This window comes from Mangifera indica, unplaced genomic scaffold, assembly GCF_011075055.1.
Source record: "Mangifera indica cultivar Alphonso unplaced genomic scaffold, CATAS_Mindica_2.1 Un_0033, whole genome shotgun sequence".
NCBI classification, from domain to species: Eukaryota; Viridiplantae; Streptophyta; class Magnoliopsida; order Sapindales; family Anacardiaceae; genus Mangifera; species Mangifera indica.
In genome coordinates this window covers 57,459-78,359 of record NW_025401125.1, presented here as the reverse complement: position 1 = coordinate 78,359, position 20,901 = coordinate 57,459, and the positions used below count along the sequence as shown (strand labels likewise).

Sequence of the window (20,901 nt, the reverse complement as noted above, 5' to 3'; positions counted from 1 at the left end):
CGGAGAAGCCGTGAAAGACGAAAAACTTCGTTGGGGAAGATGAAGAGTCGTCGTCGTCTGGGAAGACGATCGTCTTCCCAGATGAAGACGAGATTGATAGATCTAGTCTTTGTCTTCTAGGAAGACGATTTATCTTCCCAGACGACGTCTCTCTGCTCCGGATGGGTTAGGGTGAAGTTGAAGGGGGCCGCGGTGAAAGAGAAACAGTCGGGAGGGGGAGACGGTTGGCGATGGCACAGGAGAAAGTGAAAGGGTTTGGAAACTAAACCTTAAGGGGGGAAATGCGGTTTTTTCAAACTTAGCTTAGGTAAAAAATGTTCATTTTTAAACTTTTAGGGGGAAAAATGAGATTAAATTTTCAGGGGTTAGAGTTTCGTTAAATTTAACCGATCATGGGTGGATGTTTGATATTTCCATAGTTAAATGATAAAAACTTAATATTACAGCATACATTGGGCGGGAAATAATCGTTTGGCCCTATAGAAATATCAACTGCAACGTGCTATTAGGGTCACCAGTCGTTTTCTTTCTTTCTTTCACAGACGAATTCATTTTTAACACTTTTGTAGAAATTTCAACTACAACGTACTATCAGGTTTAAGGGTGAAACATGCAACCTTTGAATCGTACAAACTTGAAGGCATAATAAATAGTTTTGCAAAAAATTCTACCTATAATCTGTTGAATAAATATCTTTTACTATAAAATTTGAATTGTATTATATAACAAAAATATAATTTTTCGTATTATATATTATGTATTATATCGTATCGTATGATATATTTTTTTAAATAAAAAATTCTAAAAATTAAATTAAAATTTTTTTATAATTTGTTTCCACTTCAATTTAATATCACCAATCTTTTTATAACATAAATGAAAGATTAAGATCATCTTATCAAATTGTTATTAGTTTACTCAAGAAAGAACTAAATTTCATCATGCAAAATAAGTAATGTAATAAAATAAATAAATAATATATAATATTATATATACAATATCCAATTATAATAAGAAAATCATTTTTGTCATATAGAAGAAAATATATTCAATTGGGTGAACCAGTTTTGAGTTACATCTAAATTAAGTTGGTTTAATCTTGAAAATAAGCTTTATTCGGTTTGGTTTGGTTTAAATTTGTTCAATTTAAATTTGAGTTAAATTCAAATCGAAAGATTTTATAATTAAAATATGCAAACATTCATATTGTTCAATTAAAAATAAGAAAATAAATAAACAAAATCTTAAAAAAATAAAAAATGACTTACAATTTTATAAAGGCCAAACGGCTATTTCCCACTCAAGGTATGTTGTAATGACAAGTTTCCACCCTTTAACTATGGAAACACCAAATACCCACCCATGGCCGGTTAAATTTAACAAAACCCTAACGGTGGTAAATTTAATCTCATTTTCCCCCCTAAAAGTTTAAAAACTAACATTTTTTTCCTAAGCTAAGTTTGAAAATATCACATTTCCACCCCTAGGGTTTATTTCCAAACCCTTTCACTTTCTCCGGCGCCATCGCCGGCCGTCTTCCCCTCCCGACGGTTTCTCTTCCACCGACGGTCCCCCTCAACTCCACCCCAACCCATCCGGCGTAGAGATACGTCGTCGGGGAAGAGAAATCGCCTTCCCAGACGACGAAAACGAGATCGATCGATCTCGTCTTCGTCGTCTAGGAAGACGATCGTCTTCCCAGATGAAGATGACTCGTCTTCCCAGACGATGACGACTGGGAAGACGAAGAACTTTGTCATCGCCTTCCCAGACGACGAAAACGAGATCGATCGATCTCGTCTTCGTCGTCTAGGAAGACGATCGTCTTCCCAGATGAAGATGACTCGTCTTCCCAGATGATGACGACTGGGAAGACGAAGAACTTCGTCTTCCCCGACGAAGTTCTTCGTCTTCCACGGCTTCTCCGATGCCCATCGGGCGTCCAAATGGGAGGAAAAAGATCACCGGAAGGAGAAAATGTTTTGGGAGGGAGAGGCCGTCGACAATGGAGCTGGAGATGTCGTTGGAGATTTCAAAACGAAACCCTAGGGTGAAACTGCGATTTTTTAAAACTTAGGCTGGGGGAAAATTTTAGTTTTTAAAGTTTAGGGGGGCAAAAGTAGATTCTATTTTAGTTTATTTTTAATATTATAGAGAAAATGACGATTTTACCCTTACCACCGTTAGAGTTTTGTTAAATTTAACTAGCCATGGGTGGGTGTTTGGTGTTTCCATAGTTAAAGGGTGTAAACTTGTCATTACAGCATACCTTGGGTGGGAAATAGTCGTTTGGCCTTTTATAAATTCAATTTTAGAAAAATTATATTGCATCTTTTTTATTTGCACTATACATTAAATTAAATTTAAAAAAAAAAGAAAAAAATAATTTTTAAAAAAAATCAGGGAGGCCCTTGTCTACCATTTTCAAAAATATTTTAATTATGAGGTTTACCCTCACACTACGACAGATCCGCCCAAGTCTCCCATGCAAATCAAAGTTGACATTTGAGTTTTCTTCCATATGAACTGTGGCTTTTTTTCGTACATTTCTTATACAACTGAGTAGTAGAAGGAACCAAAAAGTAGCAATGGAGATGTTTAAACATTTTTTGTTTGAGTTCTTTTGCATAGTTGCTCTTACAACGCAGCTGGTTCATGGTCAGAGTCAATCAGGTTTCAATAAACAATTTTTAACTATTAATTTCTATTTACTAAAGCATATTAATATACTAAGGATCTCTCCCTGTCTAACCATATGATTTTTCCCAGGTTTTGTAAGCATAGATTGTGGAATATCAGAAAACTCTGGCTATACTGATAAGCTAACAGGCCTAAATTATACTTCTGATGCAACATTCATAGAGACTGGTGTAAGCAAAAATATATCGCCAGAATACACCAATATCACCCTGGAACAACAATTCTTGAATGTTAGAAGCTTCCCAGAAGGTGTAAAAAATTGTTACACCCTGAAAGTGAAACCATTACATGGAAATCTAAAGTTTTTTATTAGAGCAAGATTCATGTATGGCAACTATGATGGCCAGGGGCAAGTTCCAAGCTTTGATCTACTTCTTGAAGCTGATGTGTGGGATTCAGTGGAACTGAAAGATGCATCCACTATGGTAACAAAGGAGATCATTCATATCCCCAAGAAAAATTATGTATATGTCTGCCTTGTGAACACAGGCTCCGGAACACCTTTCATTTCAGCATTAGAATTAAGGCCTGTAAGTAATTCAACGTACCAAACTGGATCAGGATCACTGCTACTCTCTTGGCGGTGGGATGTTGGTTCAAATAACAATGGAACATCCAGGTAGAACATTTTATATCATCAAAATTTGGTAAGTAAAATTTTGATTTCCTAGTAAATCTGTATGGTGCAGATACAGAGATGACCCTTTTGATCGCATATGGACACCCTACAACAGCAACAGCTGGGTAGTGATAAGCAGTTCCCAGCCTGTTGATTCCAGTGATGACATATACAGGCCACCATCTGCTGTCATGAGGACTGCAGTGGCACCAGCAAATATAAGCAATTCCTTGCAGTTCAGTTGGGACCGCTCAAATAACATATCGGGATTTTATGTTTATTTCCACTTTGCTGAAGTTCAAGAGAATCAACTCAACCAGACTAGAGAACTGGCCATCTACTCAAATGGAATTCTCTGGAACAACCCGGCTGTGATTAATGTGAAATACTAATTCACAACAACCTTTCAAAGCACAAAAGCCATAGAAGCAGAAACGATTGACTTCTCAATCATCAGAACTGAAAATTCATCCTTACCACCCATCCTTAACGCTTTTGAGGTATATGCAGTAAAGGAATTCTCTCAATTCCTAACAAACCAACAGGATGGTATGTTCTTTTTTTTTTCTGTTAAGTTGTAGATGAATTAACTCTTCTTTAGCCCACCTCGATTTAACTCTTCTATGTGTATGCATATTTGCAACTATTAGTTGATGCTGTCATGAATATCAAGTCAATGTATGAATTGAGAAGCATTTGGCAAGGAGACCCATGTGGCCCTAAAAATTATATGTGGCAAGGTATTAATTGCAGCTATGATGATTATAATCCCCCCAGGATTATATCCCTGTGAGTCTTCACCTTCAAACCATCATCCCAGTTTCGATTTTCTTAAGTTTCACCCAGAATCCATTTTCTTTTATAACATAATAATTCTTCATGCTACCAGGAACTTATCATCTAGTGGAATATCTGGAGAAATATCTCCTCATATATCCAGTCTCACTTCGATAGAATCTTTGTAAGCATCTCATTTCGAATAAACCTGTAAGAGTTCTTAAATAGTTAATCATGAAAAGCAAATGAGTCTGATGTTCTCAATCACATTTCAGGGACTTGTCGAATAACAACTTGATTGGACCAGTGCCTGAATTTTTATCACAGCTACCACTCCTCACAGTGCTGTAAGTTTTCTTAAACAGGATTATGATGGATAAACTAAGTTAATTGCTTGAACAAAAACAATTATGGATTATGTTTACTACTCACTTGCAGAAACTCAAGTGGAAACAAACTCAAAGGTTCAATTCCAGCAGCCCTCATGGACAGAAAACAGAGTGGTTTGCTATCACTAAGGTTTGCTTTCAGTTCAAAGAAGCATGCTGACGCTAAATTATAGATCTCTTGACTACTTGTAGCAGTCAGCACTACATATTGCTAATTTTTTATCATTAAAGTATTATATTAACGATTCTCATTTATTCCAGTTTGGAAGGGAATCCAGATCTTTGTCCTGAAGCTCCCCGCAAAGGCAGAGATAAAAACAAACTTGCTGTTCCGGCAGCACTTGTTCCAATAGTAGCAGCAGTTGTTTCAATTTGTGTAATTCTAACTGCAATGTCTTTTTTATGGAACTTCAAATCTAGAAAACAAGGTAAAAATCATCCCACAAGAAATTATTAAAAGTTTTTCAACATCCGCTTATGCTTATTGAAGTTGATACTCTTATCCAGATGGGAAGAAGAATGAATCATTGGAGTCAAAAACTCCGAGGTATAAATACTCTGATTTAGTGAGATTTACAAATAACTTTGAGAAGGCTATTGGAAAAGGAGGATTTGGAGCAGTTTATCATGGATACATGGATGACGCTCAAGTAGCTGTGAAGATGCTCTCTCCATCATCAGTTCAAGGATACAAGGAATTCAAAGCCGAGGTGTATCAACTATTTTACTAAAAACTTTCAACTTCCTCATACATGACTGACTAACCATGTCTATTGTTTTACAGATTGAGCTTCTTATGAGAGTTCACCATAAGAACTTGACAACACTTGTTGGATATTGCGATGAGCCCACAAACATGGGATTGATCTATGAGTTCATGGCTAATGAAAACTTACAATCACATCTCTTAGGTTTGTTTAGCTCATTCAGTAAGATTTTTTATGACGTTTCAGATGCTTATACTGAGTTTGGAAACTTTCTAGTTGCACTATCAATTGTGTGACACTCTTAAATGAATCCTGCATCGGCAAAATATAGGGGTTGTATGGTTTTTATGTGCATCCCACGTCGTTTGGATATTTTAAGGCAAAATTGGTTAAATAATTTATCGAGTAATTTAAGCTATTAGAATGCTTTTTGGGGTTGTAAAAAGCAAAATCCAAAAGCAAAATCATGACACTATAGAATATATATTGACAGTGAGCTCCCTGTTGAAACATAGATGTTATAAATAGTATCATTAATTAATAAAAAAAGTAGTCGTTACAATTTTTTTATGAATACAGAAAATGATGCAGACACCTTAAGCTGGGAAGGGAGACTTCGAATAGCAACAGAGGCAGCACAAGGTTACAAATACGTCAATTTGCAATATTCTCTTTTCAACATTTTGCAGTTTGGTTTCTATCTGAGTGAACTAGTGTACATTGCTTTAACATTGCAGGATTGGAGTACCTCCACAGTGGTTGTAAGCCACCCATAGTCCACAGAGATGTGAAGACCACAAACATTTTATTGAATGAAAGATTCCAGGCCAAATTATCTGATTTTGGTCTTTCCAGAATTTTTTCAGTTGAAAGTGGAACTCATGTGTCAACAGTTGTTGCTGGCACCCCTGGATACCTTGACCCTGAGTAAGTACAAATGTGATTGTTATACTATTCACAACTATTGTATAGAGGAAATGTGACACCTCTATGCTATCACACACTGACAAAACACGAAAGACATATTAGACATGTATGTATATTTCAAATTGCTTGGGAATACTAAGATATGATTAATTAAATAGTTGTGAACTCTTTAATTTGTTGAGATGCATTTTAGGTTATAAAAAACTGAGATTATTTATTTTGTCCCAACAGGTACTATATATCAAACAGGTTAACAGAAAAAAGTGATGTGTATAGTCTTGGGGTGGTTCTCTTGGAAATAATCACAGGCAAACCTATCATTGATACTCTTGACCCTGAGAGGACTCATGTAAGTCAGTGGGTAAGTTTCATGCTTGCCAAGGGAGATATTGCGAATATTGTTGATCCAAGATTAAATGGGGATTTTGAAACCAACTCTGTTTGGAAGGCTGTGGAAATAGCAATGACTTGTGTTTCTCCAACTTCTGCTAAAAGACCAACCATGAATCAGGTAGTAATGGAACTGCATGAGGCTTTGGAAATGGAGGTAGCCCGTAAGAAGATGGGCAAGGATGCTGAATCAAAAGATTCTATGTTGTCGATGAATTTGAATCTCGACACTGAAATGTCTCCTAAATTAAGGTAATACTTTACAAAATGTGTCCCACTTAAACCACGCATAAATCGATGTTTCTTCATGTTCCAGGTCTTGGAATAACCTTCTTGTGTACTTCAAGAAAATTAAAAGAACAGAGCTGCTGCAGGTGTTGAAGCAGAAAATAGAAGAATACAGCAATATTAGGTGTTTGACAGACATATTTATGCATAAGCAGGGCTGCGTATATGAATATATACTTAAATTTTGTTCATGTTAAACAATGTATGGACATGTGTTTCCTTCTCCAAATTTCTAGATCTCTTACCCGTAGGAAGAAGAATAGCTCTAAACCCTAATGAAACAAGTTTTGATTTAGAAATAACACTTGTTATGGCATGACATGACTCATGATTCAGAGATCAAGTAGGAATTGAATTAACTCAATTGCTTAATTATTGTTCAAGAATGAAGTTGGAAGCTCTAAGTAAGTAGGCACGCTCATTAAATTATGGAAGCTCTAAAATTTGTTATTGGCATTCATAGGGATTGATATGAACAAACCAAGTTCGAATACTATCTAACTCAAATTTGGTTCGAATAAAAAATTATTCGGTTTGAGTTTATTGAACCAAAATTGAGGGTGATTCAAGTTCGATTTAAATAAGAAAAGTTTGACTCGAGTTTGGTTTGCATTTATGGTTCAAATTCGTGACTCAGATTTGTGGTTTAAGTTTATAACTCATCAACAAAATAACGTCGTTTTATCAAATAATAGACAAAACGATGTTATTTTGTAAATGAATTATAAACTTAAATCACAAATCCAAACCATAGATTAAAACTATAAATTTAAATCGAACTAACGCTATGAATTCAAACTATAGATTCAAGTTATAAATTAGAGTTGAACATCCCTTGCTTCAAATTTGACTCGATTGAAAAAATGAAGTAACTTTTTATATTTGAACTTAGTTTAAATTCAAATTAAAAGAATTCAAGTTAGGTCAAACTAATTTTTGAGACCGAAGTAACTCAATTTAGATCCAATCTTAATTAAAAAATCTGTAAAATGTAGACAGTAAAATAAAAGTTGAAAAGGAAAAAAAAGAATAGTCTAATATACAATAGACTTTTCCATATATAACATATATATATGCAATCGTTTTTAGATGTGATGCTAACATTTCTGATTCAATTCAAAAGCACATGTTATTTAGTCAATAAAAAATGGCATTGTATGTAAATTCTTGGTGAATATGGTTTTCATTATTTTGTATTTTTCAGAAACCTCCCAAAAATAATAATATTTGCCAGTTGTAACTGAATACCACACTGATTTGGAGAAGTCCTCTCACCACCACCACAAGCTGGTTTGATTTGTCTTTGCAGATGGATTTGTCAATAACTCCAAAATAATCAATCAGTGCCAGTTTTTCTTGGTGTGATGCTGGATGTTAGATATAAGGGTGATTGAATATTATTTGAAAATCAAATCAAATTGAATTGATTAAACCAAAAAATACGTTACTTGAAAAACTAGCTTAGATATCAATTTAATAATACATAAGAGTAATATTATGTGTATCTATTTTTGATACATAATTTATATATACAGTAATATATCATTATATAATTAGGTAATTTTAAAATATGTGTCATCATATAATAAAAAAATATCTAATTATATGATAACATCTCATCTATATATATAAATTATATATAAAAAATGAGTACACATAATTTTATTGAATACAGAATAACCAGTTTTTTTAATTAATTATTCTTGTTGGGTTCCGTCAACGCTTTTTGTTTTTTATAAATTGAGTTGACAGTCAACAGCTGGTTGTGGGTCACATTTTCTTTGTACTTCTGTGCCCTTCTGTTCACCAGTCATGCTTTTAACCTCTTTCACAAACGAATTCAGTTTTAACACTGTAGAAATATCAAATGCAATGTGCTATTAGGGTCACCAGTCGTTTTCTTTCTTTCTTTCACAGACGAATTCATTTTTAACACTTTTGTAGAAATTTCAACTACAGCGTACTATGAGGTTTAAGGGTGAAACATGCAACCTTTGAATCGTACAAACTTGAAGCCATAATAAATAGTTTTGTAAAAAATTCTACCTATAAATAATCTGTTGAATAAATATCTTTTACTATAAAATTTGAATTGTATTATGTATCAAAAATAGAATTTTTCGTATTATATATTGTATATTATTATGATATATTTTTTTAAATAAAATAATAAAAAATTCTAAAAATTAAATTAAAATTTTTTATATTTTTTATTTTGTTCCCACTTCAATTTAATATCACCAATCTTTTTATAACATAAATGAAAGACTAAGATCATCTTATCAAATTTTTATTAGTTTAGTCAAGAAAGAACTAAATTTCATCATGCAAAATAAGTAATGTAATAAAATAAATAAATAATATATAATGTTATATATACAATATCCAATTATAATAAGAAAATCATTTTTGTCTTATAAAAGAAAATGTATTCAGTTGGATGAACCAGTTTTGAGTTACATCTAAATTAAATTGGTTTAATCTCGAAAACAAACTCTATTTGGTTTGGTTTAGTTCGGTTCGAATTTGTTCAATTTAAATTTGAGTTAAATTCAAATCAAAAGATTTTATAATTAAAATATACAAACATTCATATTGTTCAATTAAAAATAAGAAAATAAATAAATAAATCTTAAAAAAATAAAAAATGACTTACAATTTTATAAATTCAATTTTAGAAAAATTATATTGCATCTTTTTTATCTGCACTATACATTAAATTAAATTAAAAAAAAAAAAGAAAATAATAATTTTTTAAAAAAATCTGGGGGGACCTTGTCTACCATTTTCAAAAAATTTTTAATTATGAGGCTTACCCTCACACTACGGCTTTTTTTCTTCCATGCAAATCAAAGTTGACATTTGAGTTTTCTTCCATATGAACTATGGCTTTTTTTCGTACATTTCTTATGCAACTGAGTAGTAGAAGGAACCAAAAAGTAGCAATGGACATGTTTAAACATTTTTTGTTTGAGTTCTTTTGCATAGTTGCTCTTACAACGCAGCTGGTTCATGGTCAGAGTCAATCAGGTTTCAATAAACAATTTTTAACTATTAATTTCTATTTACTAAAGCATATTGATATACTAAGGATCTCTCCCTGTCTAACCATATGACTTTTCCCAGGTTTTGTAAGCATAGATTGTGGAATATCAGAAAACTCTGCCTATACCGATAAGCTAACAGGCCTAAATTATACTTCTGATGCAACATTCATAGAGACTGGTGTAAGCAAAAATATATCGCCAGAATACACCAATATCACCCTGGAACAACAATTCTTGAATGTTAGAAGCTTCCCAGAAGGTGTAAAAAATTGTTACACCCTGAATGTGAAACCATTGCATGGAAATCTGAAGTTTTTTATTAGAGCAAGATTCATGTATGGCAATTATGATGGCCAGGGGCAAGTTCCGAGCTTTGATCTACTTCTTGAAGCTGATGTGTGGGATTCAGTGGAATTGAAATATGCATCCACTATTGTCACAAAGGAGATCATTCATATCATCAAGAAAAATTCTGTATATGTCTGCCTTGTCAACACAGGCCTTGGAACACCATTCATTTCAGCATTAGAATTAAGGCCTGTGACTAATTCCACTTACCAAACTGAATCAGGATCACTGCTACTCTCTTGGCGGTGGGATGTTGGTTCAACACACAATGGGACATCCAGGTGATTCATTTTATATTATCAAGATTTGATAAGTAGAAATTTTGAGTACTTACTAAAACTGTATGATGCAGATACAGAGATGACCCTTTTGACCGCATATGGGCACCCTACAACAGGAACGACTGGGTAGTGATCAGTAGCTCTCAGCCTGTTGATTCCAGTGATAACATATACAGGCCACCATCTGCTGTCATGAGGACTGCAGTGGTACCAGCTAATATAAGCAATTCCTTGCAGTTCAGTTGGGATCGCTTAAATAACATATCAGGATTTTATGTTTATTTCTACTTTGCTGAAGTTCAAGAGAATCGACTCAGCCAGACTAGAGAACAGGCCATCTACTTAAACGGGAATCTCTGGAACAAGCCCTCTGTGATTTATGTGTACAACTTATTCGCAACAACCTTTCAGAGCACAAGAGCCGTGGAAGCAGAAACGATTGATTTCTCAATCAACAAAACTGAAAATTCATCCTTACCACCCATCCTTAACGCTTTTGAGGTATATGCGGTAAAGGAATTCTCTCAATTCCTAACAAACCAACAGGATGGTATGTTCTTTTTTTTCCTGTTAAGTTGTAGATGATTTAACTCTTCTTTAGCCCACCTCGATTTAACTCTTCTATGTAAATGCATATTCACAACTATTAGTTGATGCTGTCATGAATTTCAAGTCAATGTATGAATTGAGAAGCATTTGGCAAGGAGATCCATGTGGCCCTAAAAATTATATGTGGCAAGGTATTAATTGCAGCTATGATGATTATAATGCCCCCAGGATTATATCCCTGTGAGTCTTCACCTTTAAACCATCATCCTAGTTTCAATTTTCTTAAGTTTAATCCAAAATCCATTTTATTTTATAACAAAATGATTCTTCATGCAACTAGGAACTTATCATCTAAGGGAATATCTGGGGAGATATCTCCTTATATATCCAGTCTCACTTCGATAGAATCTATGTAAGCATCTCAGTCCGAATAAATCTGTAAGAGTTTTTAAATTGTTAATCATAGAAGGCAAATTAGTCTGATATTTTCAATCATATTTTAGGGACTTGTCGAATAACAACTTGACTGGATCAGTGCCTGAATTTTTATCACAGCTACCATTCCTCACAGTGTTGTAAGTTTTATTAAATAGGATTATGATGTATAAACTAAGTTTATTGATTAAACAAAAACAATTATGGATTATGTTTACTACTCACTTGCAGAAACTTAAGTGGAAATAAACTCAAAGGTTCAATTCCAGCCGCCCTCATGGACAGAAAACTGACTGGTTTGCTATCACTAAGGTTTGCTTTCAATTCAAAGGAGCATGCTGCTGCTAAATTATAGATCTCTTGACTACTTGTAGCAATCAGCACTACATATTGTTATCATTCAAGTATTATATTAATGATTCCCATTTATTCTAGTGTGGAAGGAAATCCAGATCTTTGTCTTGAAGCTTCCTGCAAAGGCAGAGATGAAAACAAACTTACTGTTCCAGTAGCAGTTGTTCCAATAGTAGCAGTAACAGTTTTAATTTGTGTCATCCTAACTGCAATGATTATTTTATGGAACTTCAAAACAAGAAAACAGGGTAAAAATCATCTCCCAAGAAATTATTAAAAGTTTTTGAACATCCATTTAACTCATGCTTATTGAAGTTGATACCCTTATCCAGTTGCGAAGAAGAATAATGAATCATTCGAGTCAAAAACTCCAAGGTATAATTACTCTGATTTGGTGAGATTTACCAATAACTTTGAGAGAGCTATTGGAAAAGGAGGATTCGGAGCAGTTTACCATGGATACTCGGATGACACTCAACTAGCTGTGAAGATGCTCTCTCCATCATCAGTTCAAGGATTTAAGGAATTTAAAGCCGAGGTGTATCAACTACTTTAATAAAAACTTTCAACTTCATCATATATGATTGACTAACTATGTCTATTGTTTTACAGATTGAGCTTCTTATGAGAGTTCACCATAAGAACTTGACAACACTTGTTGGATATTGCGATGAGCCCACAAACATGGGATTGATCTATGAGTTCATGGCTAATGGAAACTTACAGTCACATCTTTTAGGTTTGTTTAGCTCATCAATAAAAATTTTTTTTATAAAGTTTCAGGTGTTTATACCGAGTTCAAAAACTTTTTAGTTGCACTATCAGTTGTGTGACACTCCTAAAAGAATCACATATTATCAAAATATAAGGGATATTAGGTTTGTACGTGCATCTCACATCGTTTGGATATAATAAGATAAAACTGGTTAAATAACTTGTAAGTTTTTTAAGCTATTAAGATGTTTTTTGGGTTGTAAAATTCAAAAGCAAATTATGATACTGTAGATAATATCTTGACAGTGGAGACAATATCATTGATTAATAAAAAAATATAGTCCTTACAATTTTTTTATGAATACAGAAAATGATGCAGACACCTTGAGCTGGGAAGGGAGACTTCGAATAGCAACAGAGGCCGCACAAGGTTACAAATACTTCGATTTGCAATATTCTCTTTTCAACATTCTGCAGTTTGGTTTCTATCTAAGTGAACTAGTGTACATTGCTTTAAAATTGCAGGATTGGAGTACCTCCACAATGGTTGTAAGCCACCCATTGTCCACAGAGATGTGAAGACCACAAACATTTTATTGAATGAAAGATTCCAGGCCAAATTATCTGATTTTGGTCTTTCCAGAATTTTTTCAGTTGAAAGTGGAACTCATGTGTCAACAGTTGTTGCTGGCACCCCTGGATACCTTGACCCTGAGTAAGTACAAATGTGATTGTTATACTATTCACAACTATTGTATAGAGGAAATGTGACACCTCTATGCTATCACACATTAACAAAACACGAAAGACAGGTTAGACATGTATGTGTATTCTACATTTTTTGGGAATACTAAGATACGACTAATTAAATAGTTGTGAGCTCTTTAACCTGTTAAGATGCATTTTAGGTTACAAAAAACTGAGATTATTTATTTTGACTCTACAGGTACTATATATCAAACAGGTTAACAGAAAAAAGTGATGTGTATAGTTTTGGGATGGTTCTCTTAGAGATAATCACAGGCAAACCTATCATTGATACCCTTAACCCTGAGAGGACTCATGTAAGTCAGTGGGTAAGTTTCATGCTTGCCAGGGGAGATATCGCCAATATTGTTGATCCAAGATTAAATGGGGATTTTGAAACCAACTCTGTTTGGAAAGCTGTGGAAATAGCAATGACTTGTCTTTCTCCAACTTCTGCTAAAAGACCAACCATGAATCAGGTAGTAATGGAACTGCATGAGGCTTTGGAAATGGAGGTAGCCCGTAAGAAGACGGGCAAGGATGCTGAATCAAAAGATTCTATGTTGTTGATGAATCTGAATCTCGACACTGAAATGTCTCCTATATTAAGGTAATACTTTACAAAATGTATCCCACTTAACCAATAAGCAGGTCTGTGTTTCTTCATGTTTGTGTACTCTAGGAAAGTTAAAGAACAGAGCTGCTGCAATTGTTGAAGTAGAAAAAAGAAGAAAACAGCATTATTTGGTGTTTGACAGACATATTCATACATAAGCAGGGCTACATATATGAATATAAACTGAAATTTTCTTCGTATGAAACAAATAAGTATGTTTGTTTAAGTGATGATTAATTCAACAACATAATTAGGTCCTGTTAGAGGACATAATACTCTTTTGCATAATTCTTAATTTTGATTTTTTTTTTTTTTGAAATTTGAATATTTTAACATTAAGATAAGGAAAAATCATTTTGGTAACAATGCAGACTGTGGTAAGTAAGAGCAGAGACACCTAAACCTGAGTTTAAACAAGAATCCAATAGGCCTGAATGGGTTTTAAGATAATTGAGAATCCATTATTGATCCAAACTTGGGACTTTTTCATTAGAAAAATTTAAATTCGCCACTTCTCTTGCTGACTCAAACTAAAACTTGAGTCAAATAATGCTACCAATTATATATATATAGAGTTTGTTATTGTTTTTTACAAGAAATTTAGGTAATCCTTTCACTACCACCCTTTAGAACTCTTACGACCTCGAACAAAGGATTATGCTGAAATGATGACTGTGAGTCTCCATACAGAATTCAAGCCCTTAGCAAGGTAGCCATTCAGCCAGCTGAGAGTGTTTATATTAGGACTTCTTAAGCAAAATAAAAAGAAATAATTTGAGATATTTAGCCTGAGATTTCTTAACACTGTTTGTTTGTAAATTCTTCGTGAGTATGGTTTTCATTATTTACTTCTGATTTGACCAATACCACACTTGACTTGGGGAAGTCCCGTCACCACCACAAGTTCCTTTGATTGATCTTTGCAGGTGGATTTGTCAACAACTCCAAATACCCGGTGTTTGAATATTATTTGTAATCAATTTGAATCAAATTGAATTGACTGAACTGAAAAATAAATTAGGTAAAAAACTAGTTTAAGTACTAGTTTAGGAATACAAAATAACTTGTCTTTTGAATGGGTTACAGATTTGTATTTTTTTTGTTTAAACAATTAAGTGAATTAAACCAATTTCAAAAAAATGTAACAAAAAATTAATAAAATGTGAAACTTATTCTAAAAAAATAAGTAAAAATAATAAAGTAAAATAATCTTCTACTTAAAATCGATTTATTAATCACGCTAGTTGCACCTCGACCCTGCAAAGGGTTGTTAAAGGTCCGTCAACCCTTTTTATTTTTCTAAATTGACTTGATAGTCAAAAGCTGGTCGTGGGTCACATTCGTCTGCCCTTCACGGGGTCACCACATTTTCATTAAATTGTACTTTAGTGATAATTACAATTCTAATATATGTGAAATAAATAAATATTTATAAAAAAAAATTAAAATCAAGATAGAAGAAGTCTAAAATCCAATTGTTAAAATTAAAATTTAATTTTAAAATCCATATGTTTTTTTATATACTAATTAAAAAAATTAGTTTAAATATTATATATATATATATATGAAGATCTATATATCTGAATATCAATAAATTATACAAAAATAAAACAATTTAGAATAATATATTTCTTCAATTTAACATGATTTTTTATTTAATATTTTCCAAAAAGGCTAATTGATATCTTTATTATGAATTATATACAAACTTGGTAATTTGATGTATCCAAAATTTTAATTTGTCAAAATTACGTATGCTTTTTTATATAAAATATGTATTGCAAATTTTAATTCTTATTTTAAATATAATTTGGATAATTTGAAAGAAAAAAAATCATTAATGAGACAACTTATTGTTTAAAATATACATACATTTATAGCATTCAATTAAAAATAAGAAAATAAATAAAAACAATGACTTACTGTTTTATAAATTCAATTTTAGAAAAATAATACTGCATCTGTTTAATTTGCATTTATATTAAATTAAATTAAAAAAGAAAATAATAATTTTTTAAAAAATCAGGGTGGGCCTTGTCTGCCCATTTTCAAAAGTTTTTAATTATGAGGCTAACCCTCACACTACGGCAGAACTGCCCAAGTCTCCTACGCCAATCAAAGTTGACGTTTCAGTTTTCTTCCATATGAACAGTGGCTTATTTTCACACATTTCTTATACAACAGAGTAGTTGAAGGAACCAAAAAGTAGCAATGGAGATGCTTAAACATTTTTTGTTTGAGTTCTTGTGCATAGTTGCTCTTACAACGCAGCTGGTTCATGGTCAGAGTCAATCAGGTTTCAATAACACAATTTTAAGTGTCAATTTATTTCTATTTACTAACTATATTGGTATACTGAGGATTTCTCTCTGTCTAACCGTATTTTTTTCCCAGGCTTTATAAGCATAGATTGTGGAATATCAGAAAACTCTGACTATACTGATAAGCTAACAGGCCTAAATTATACTTCTGATGCAACATTCATAGAGACTGGTGTAAGCAAAAATATATCACCAGAATACACCAATATCACGCTGGAACAACAATTCTTGAATGTTAGAAGCTTCCCAGAAGGTGTAAAAAATTGTTACACCCTGAAAGTGAAACCACTACAAGGAAATCTGAAGTTTTTGATTAGAGCAAGATTCATGTATGGCGATTACGATGGCCAGGGGCAAGTACCAAGCTTTGATCTACTTCTTGAAGCTGATGTGTGGGATTCCGTGGAACTGCAAGATGCATCCACTATTGTCACAAAGGAGATCATTCATATCCCCAAGAAAAATTATGTATATGTTTGCCTTGTGAACACAGGCTCCGGAACACCGTTCATTTCAGCATTAGAATTAAGGCCTCTGACTAATTCCAGTTACCAAACTGAATCAGGATCACTGCTACTCTCTTGGCGGTGGGATGTTGGTTCAACACACAATGGGACATCCAGGTGATTCATTTTATATTATCAAGATTTGGTAAGTAAAAATTTTGAGTACTTACTAAAACTGTATGATGCAGATACAGAGATGACCCTTTTGACCGCATATGGGCACCCTACAACAGGAACGACTGGGTAGTGATCAGTAGCTCTCAGCCTGTTGATTCCAGTGATAACATATACAGGCCACCATCTGCTGTCATGAGGACTGCAGTGGTACCAGCAAATATAAGCAATTCCTTGCAGTTAAGTTGGGAGCGCTCAGATAATATATCTGGATTTTATGTTTATTTTTATGTTGCTGAAGTTCAAGAGAATCGACTCTACCAGACTAGAGAACAGGCCATCTACTTAAATGGAAAGCTCTGGAACAACCCTTACGCTTTTGTGTACAACTTAAGCGCAAGAACCACTTACAGTACAAAAGCCATAGTAGCAGAAACGATTGATTTCTCAATCATCAAAACTGAAAATTCATCCTTACCACCCATCCTTAACGCTTTTGAGGTATATACAGTAAAGGAATTCTCCCAATTCCTAACAAACCAACAGGATGGTATGTTCTTCCAAACAATTAGTCTTTTTTTTTTTTTCCCTGTAAGTTGTTGATTATTTAACTCTTCTTTAGTCCACCTTGATTTAACTCTTCTATATATGTGCATATTTCCAACTATTAGTTGATGCTGTTATGAATATAAAGTCAATGTATGAATTGAAAAGCATTTGGCAAGGAGATCCATGTAGCCCTAAAAAGTATATGTGGCAAGGTATTAATTGCAGCAATGATGATTATAATCCCCCCAGGATTATATCCCTGTGAGTCTTCACCTTAAAACCATCATCGTAGTTTCAATTTTCTTAAGTTTGATCCAGATAATCCATTTTCTTTTACAACAAAATGATTCTTCATGCAACCAGAAACTTATCATCTACTAGAATATTTGGGGAGATATCTCCTCACATATCCGGTCTTACATCGATAGAATCTCTGTAAGTATCTTAATCCGAATACACTTGTAAGAGCTCTTAAACTGTTAATCATGGAAAGCAAATCAGTTTGATATTCTCAATCACCTTTCAGGGACTTGTCGAATAACAACTTGACTGGACCAGTGCCTGAATTTCTATCACAGCTAGCATTCCTCACAGTGCTGTAAGTTTTCTTAAACAGGATTATGATGGATAAACAAAGTTTATTGATTGAACAAAAACAATTATGGATTTTGTTTACTACTCACTTGCAGAAACTTAAGTGGAAATAAACTCAAGGGTTCAATTCCAGCCGCCCTCATGGACAGAAAACAGAGTGGTTTGCTATCACTAAGGTTTGCTTTCAGTTCAAAGGAGCATGCTGCTGCTAAATTATAGATCTCTTGACTACTTGTAGCAATCAGCACTACATATTGTTATCATTCAAGTATTATATTAATGATTCCCATTTATTCTAGTGTGGAAGGAAATCCAGATCTTTGTCTTGAAGCTTCCTGCAAAGGCAGAGATAAAAACAAACTTACTGTTCCAGTAGCAGTTGTTCCAATAGTAGCAGTAACAGTTTTAATTTGTGTCATCCTAACTGCAATGATTATTTTATGGAACTTTAAAACAAGAAAACAAGGTAAAAATCATCGCCCAAGAAATTATTAAAAGTTTTTGAACATCCATTTAACTCATGATTATTGAAGTTGATACTCTTATCCAGTTGCGAAGCAGAATAATGAATCATTCGAGTCAAAAACTCTAAGGTATAATTACTCTGATTTGGTGAGATTTACCAATAACTTTGAAAGGTCTATTGGCAAAGGAGGTTTTGGAGCAGTTTACCATGGATACTTGGATGACACTCAAGTAGCTGTGAAGATGCTCTCTTCATCATCAGTTCAAGGATTTAAGGAATTTAAAGCCGAGGTGCATCAACTACTTTAATAAAAACTTTCAACTTCCTCATATATGACTGACTAACTATGTCTATTGTTTTACAGATTGAGCTTCTTATGAGAGTTCACCATAAGAACCTGACAACACTTGTTGGATATTGCGATGAGCCCACAAACATGGGATTGATCTATGAGTTCATGGCTAATGGAAACTTACAGTCACATCTTTTAGGTTTGTTTAGCTCATCAATAAAGATTTTTTTTATGAAGTTTTAGGTGCTTATACTGAGTTCAGAAACTTTTTAGTTGTGCTATCAGTTGTGTAACACTCCAAAACAAATCACACATCATCAAAATATAAGGGATGTTAGATTTGTACGTGCATCTAACATCGTTTGGATATAATAAAATAAAATTGGTTAAATAACTTGTGAGTTTTTTAAACTATTAAGATGTTTTTTAGATTGTAAAATTCAAAAGCAAAATTATAATACTGTAGATAATATCTTGACAGTGGATATAATATCATTGATTAATAAAAAAATGTAGTCTTTACAATTTTTTTATGAATACAGAAAATGATGCAGACACCTTAAGCTGGGAAGGGAGACTTCGAATAGCAACAGAGGCCGCACAAGGTTACAAATACTTCGATTCGCAATACTCTCTTTCCAACATTTTGCAGTTTTGTTTCTATCTGAGTGAACTGGTGTACATTGCTTTGAAATTGCAGGATTGGAGTACCTCCACAGTGGTTGTAAGCCACCCATAGTCCACAGAGATGTGAAGACCACAAACATTTTATTGAATGAAAGATTCCAGGCCAAATTATCTGATTTTGGTCTTTCCAGAATTTTTTCAGTTGAAAGTGGAACTCATGTGTCAACAGTTGTTGCTGGCACCCCTGGATACCTTGACCCTGAGTAAGTACAAATGTGATTGTTATACTATTCACAACTATTGTATAGAGGAAATGTGACACCTCTATGCTATCACACATTGACAAAACACGAAAGACATGTTAGACATGTATGTATATTCCACATTGCTTGGGAATACTAAGATATGACTAATTATATAGTTGTGAGCTCTTTAATCTGTTAAGATATATTTTAGGTTAAAAAAAACTGAGATTATTTATTTTGTCCCTACAGGTACTATATATCAAACAGGTTAACAGAAAAAAGTGATGTGTATAGTTTTGGGGTGGTTCTCTTGGAAATAATCACAGGCAAACCTGTCATTGATACTCTTGACCCTGAGAGGACTCATGTAAGTCAATGGGTAAGTTTCATGCTTGCCAAGGGAGATATTGCGAATATTGTTGATCCAAGATTAAATGGGGATTTTGAAACCAACTCTGTTTGGAAGGCTGTGGAAATAGCAATGACTTGTGTTTCTCCAACTTCTGCTAAAAGACCAACCATGAATCAGGTAGTAATGGAACTGCATGAGGCTTTGGAAATGGAGGTAGCCCGTAAGAAGATGGGCAAGGATGCTGAATCAAAAGATTCTATGTTGTCGATGAATTTGAATCTCGACACTGAAATGTCTCCTATAGTAAGGTAATACTTTACAAAAAGTATCCCACTTAACCAAGAAGCAGGTCTGTGTTTCTTCATCTCCCAGGTCTTGGAATAACCTTCCTGTGTACTCTAGGAAAGTTAAAGAACAGAGCTGCTGCAATTGTTGAAGCAGAAAAAAGAAGGAAACAGCATTATTTGGTGTTTGACAGACATATTCATACATAAGCAGTGCTACATATATGAATATAAACTGAAATTTTCTTCATATGAAACAAATAAGTATGTTTGTTTAAGTGATGATCAATTCAACAATATAACTAGGTCCTGTCAAAGGACATAATACTCTTTTGTTTAACTCTTAATTTTTTTTTTTATTTGAATATTTTAACATTAATATAAGGGAAAAGCACTTTGGTAGCAATACGAACTAATGTAAGTAAGAGGAGAGACCCCTAAACTTGAGCTTAAACAAGGATTCAACAGGACTAAATGGGTTTTAGGGTAATTGAGAATCCATTGTTGATTCATACTTAAGAATTTTGCATTAGAAAAACTCAAATTCGCTACTTCTCTTGCTGACATAAATCAAAATTGGAGTCAAATAATGCTCCCAATTAAATATTTATAGTTTGCTATTGCTTGTATATATAGTCAGCTGATCAACTCAGAGAAAAGTAG

The 20,901-nt window shown here is 33.5% G+C and overlaps 2 protein-coding genes across 2 annotated transcripts; both read left to right on the top strand.

The window, feature by feature from the left end:
- The first annotated feature begins 2,555 nt into the window (after positions 1-2,555).
- LOC123206352 (putative leucine-rich repeat receptor-like protein kinase At2g19210) lies at positions 2,556-7,122 on the top strand. Its single transcript, XM_044623531.1, has 14 exons — positions 2,556-2,673; positions 2,770-3,319; positions 3,390-3,615; positions 3,724-3,868; positions 3,970-4,108; positions 4,209-4,280; positions 4,372-4,443; positions 4,535-4,615; positions 4,747-4,913; positions 4,993-5,195; positions 5,270-5,396; positions 5,772-5,834; positions 5,930-6,119; positions 6,351-7,122. Exons 1-14 carry the CDS (start codon positions 2,589-2,591, stop codon positions 6,763-6,765), a joined length of 2,535 nt encoding a protein of 844 aa, XP_044479466.1. The 5' UTR covers positions 2,556-2,588; the 3' UTR covers positions 6,766-7,122.
- Positions 7,123-9,742: 2,620 nt separating this feature from the next.
- LOC123206351 lies at positions 9,743-20,578 on the top strand. The gene is made up of 26 exons (XM_044623530.1): positions 9,743-9,827; positions 9,924-10,473; positions 10,545-11,023; positions 11,124-11,262; positions 11,363-11,434; positions 11,526-11,597; positions 11,689-11,769; positions 11,893-12,059; positions 12,144-12,349; positions 12,424-12,550; positions 12,893-12,955; positions 13,051-13,240; positions 13,472-13,882; positions 16,084-16,184; positions 16,283-16,832; positions 16,904-17,379; positions 17,501-17,639; positions 17,742-17,813; positions 17,905-17,976; positions 18,068-18,148; positions 18,272-18,438; positions 18,523-18,728; positions 18,803-18,929; positions 19,273-19,335; positions 19,431-19,620; positions 19,852-20,578. The coding sequence occupies exons 1-26, from the start codon at positions 9,743-9,745 to the stop codon at positions 20,264-20,266; spliced, it is 5,301 nt and encodes a 1,766-aa protein (XP_044479465.1). The 3' UTR covers positions 20,267-20,578.
- Positions 20,579-20,901: the final 323 nt, after the last annotated feature.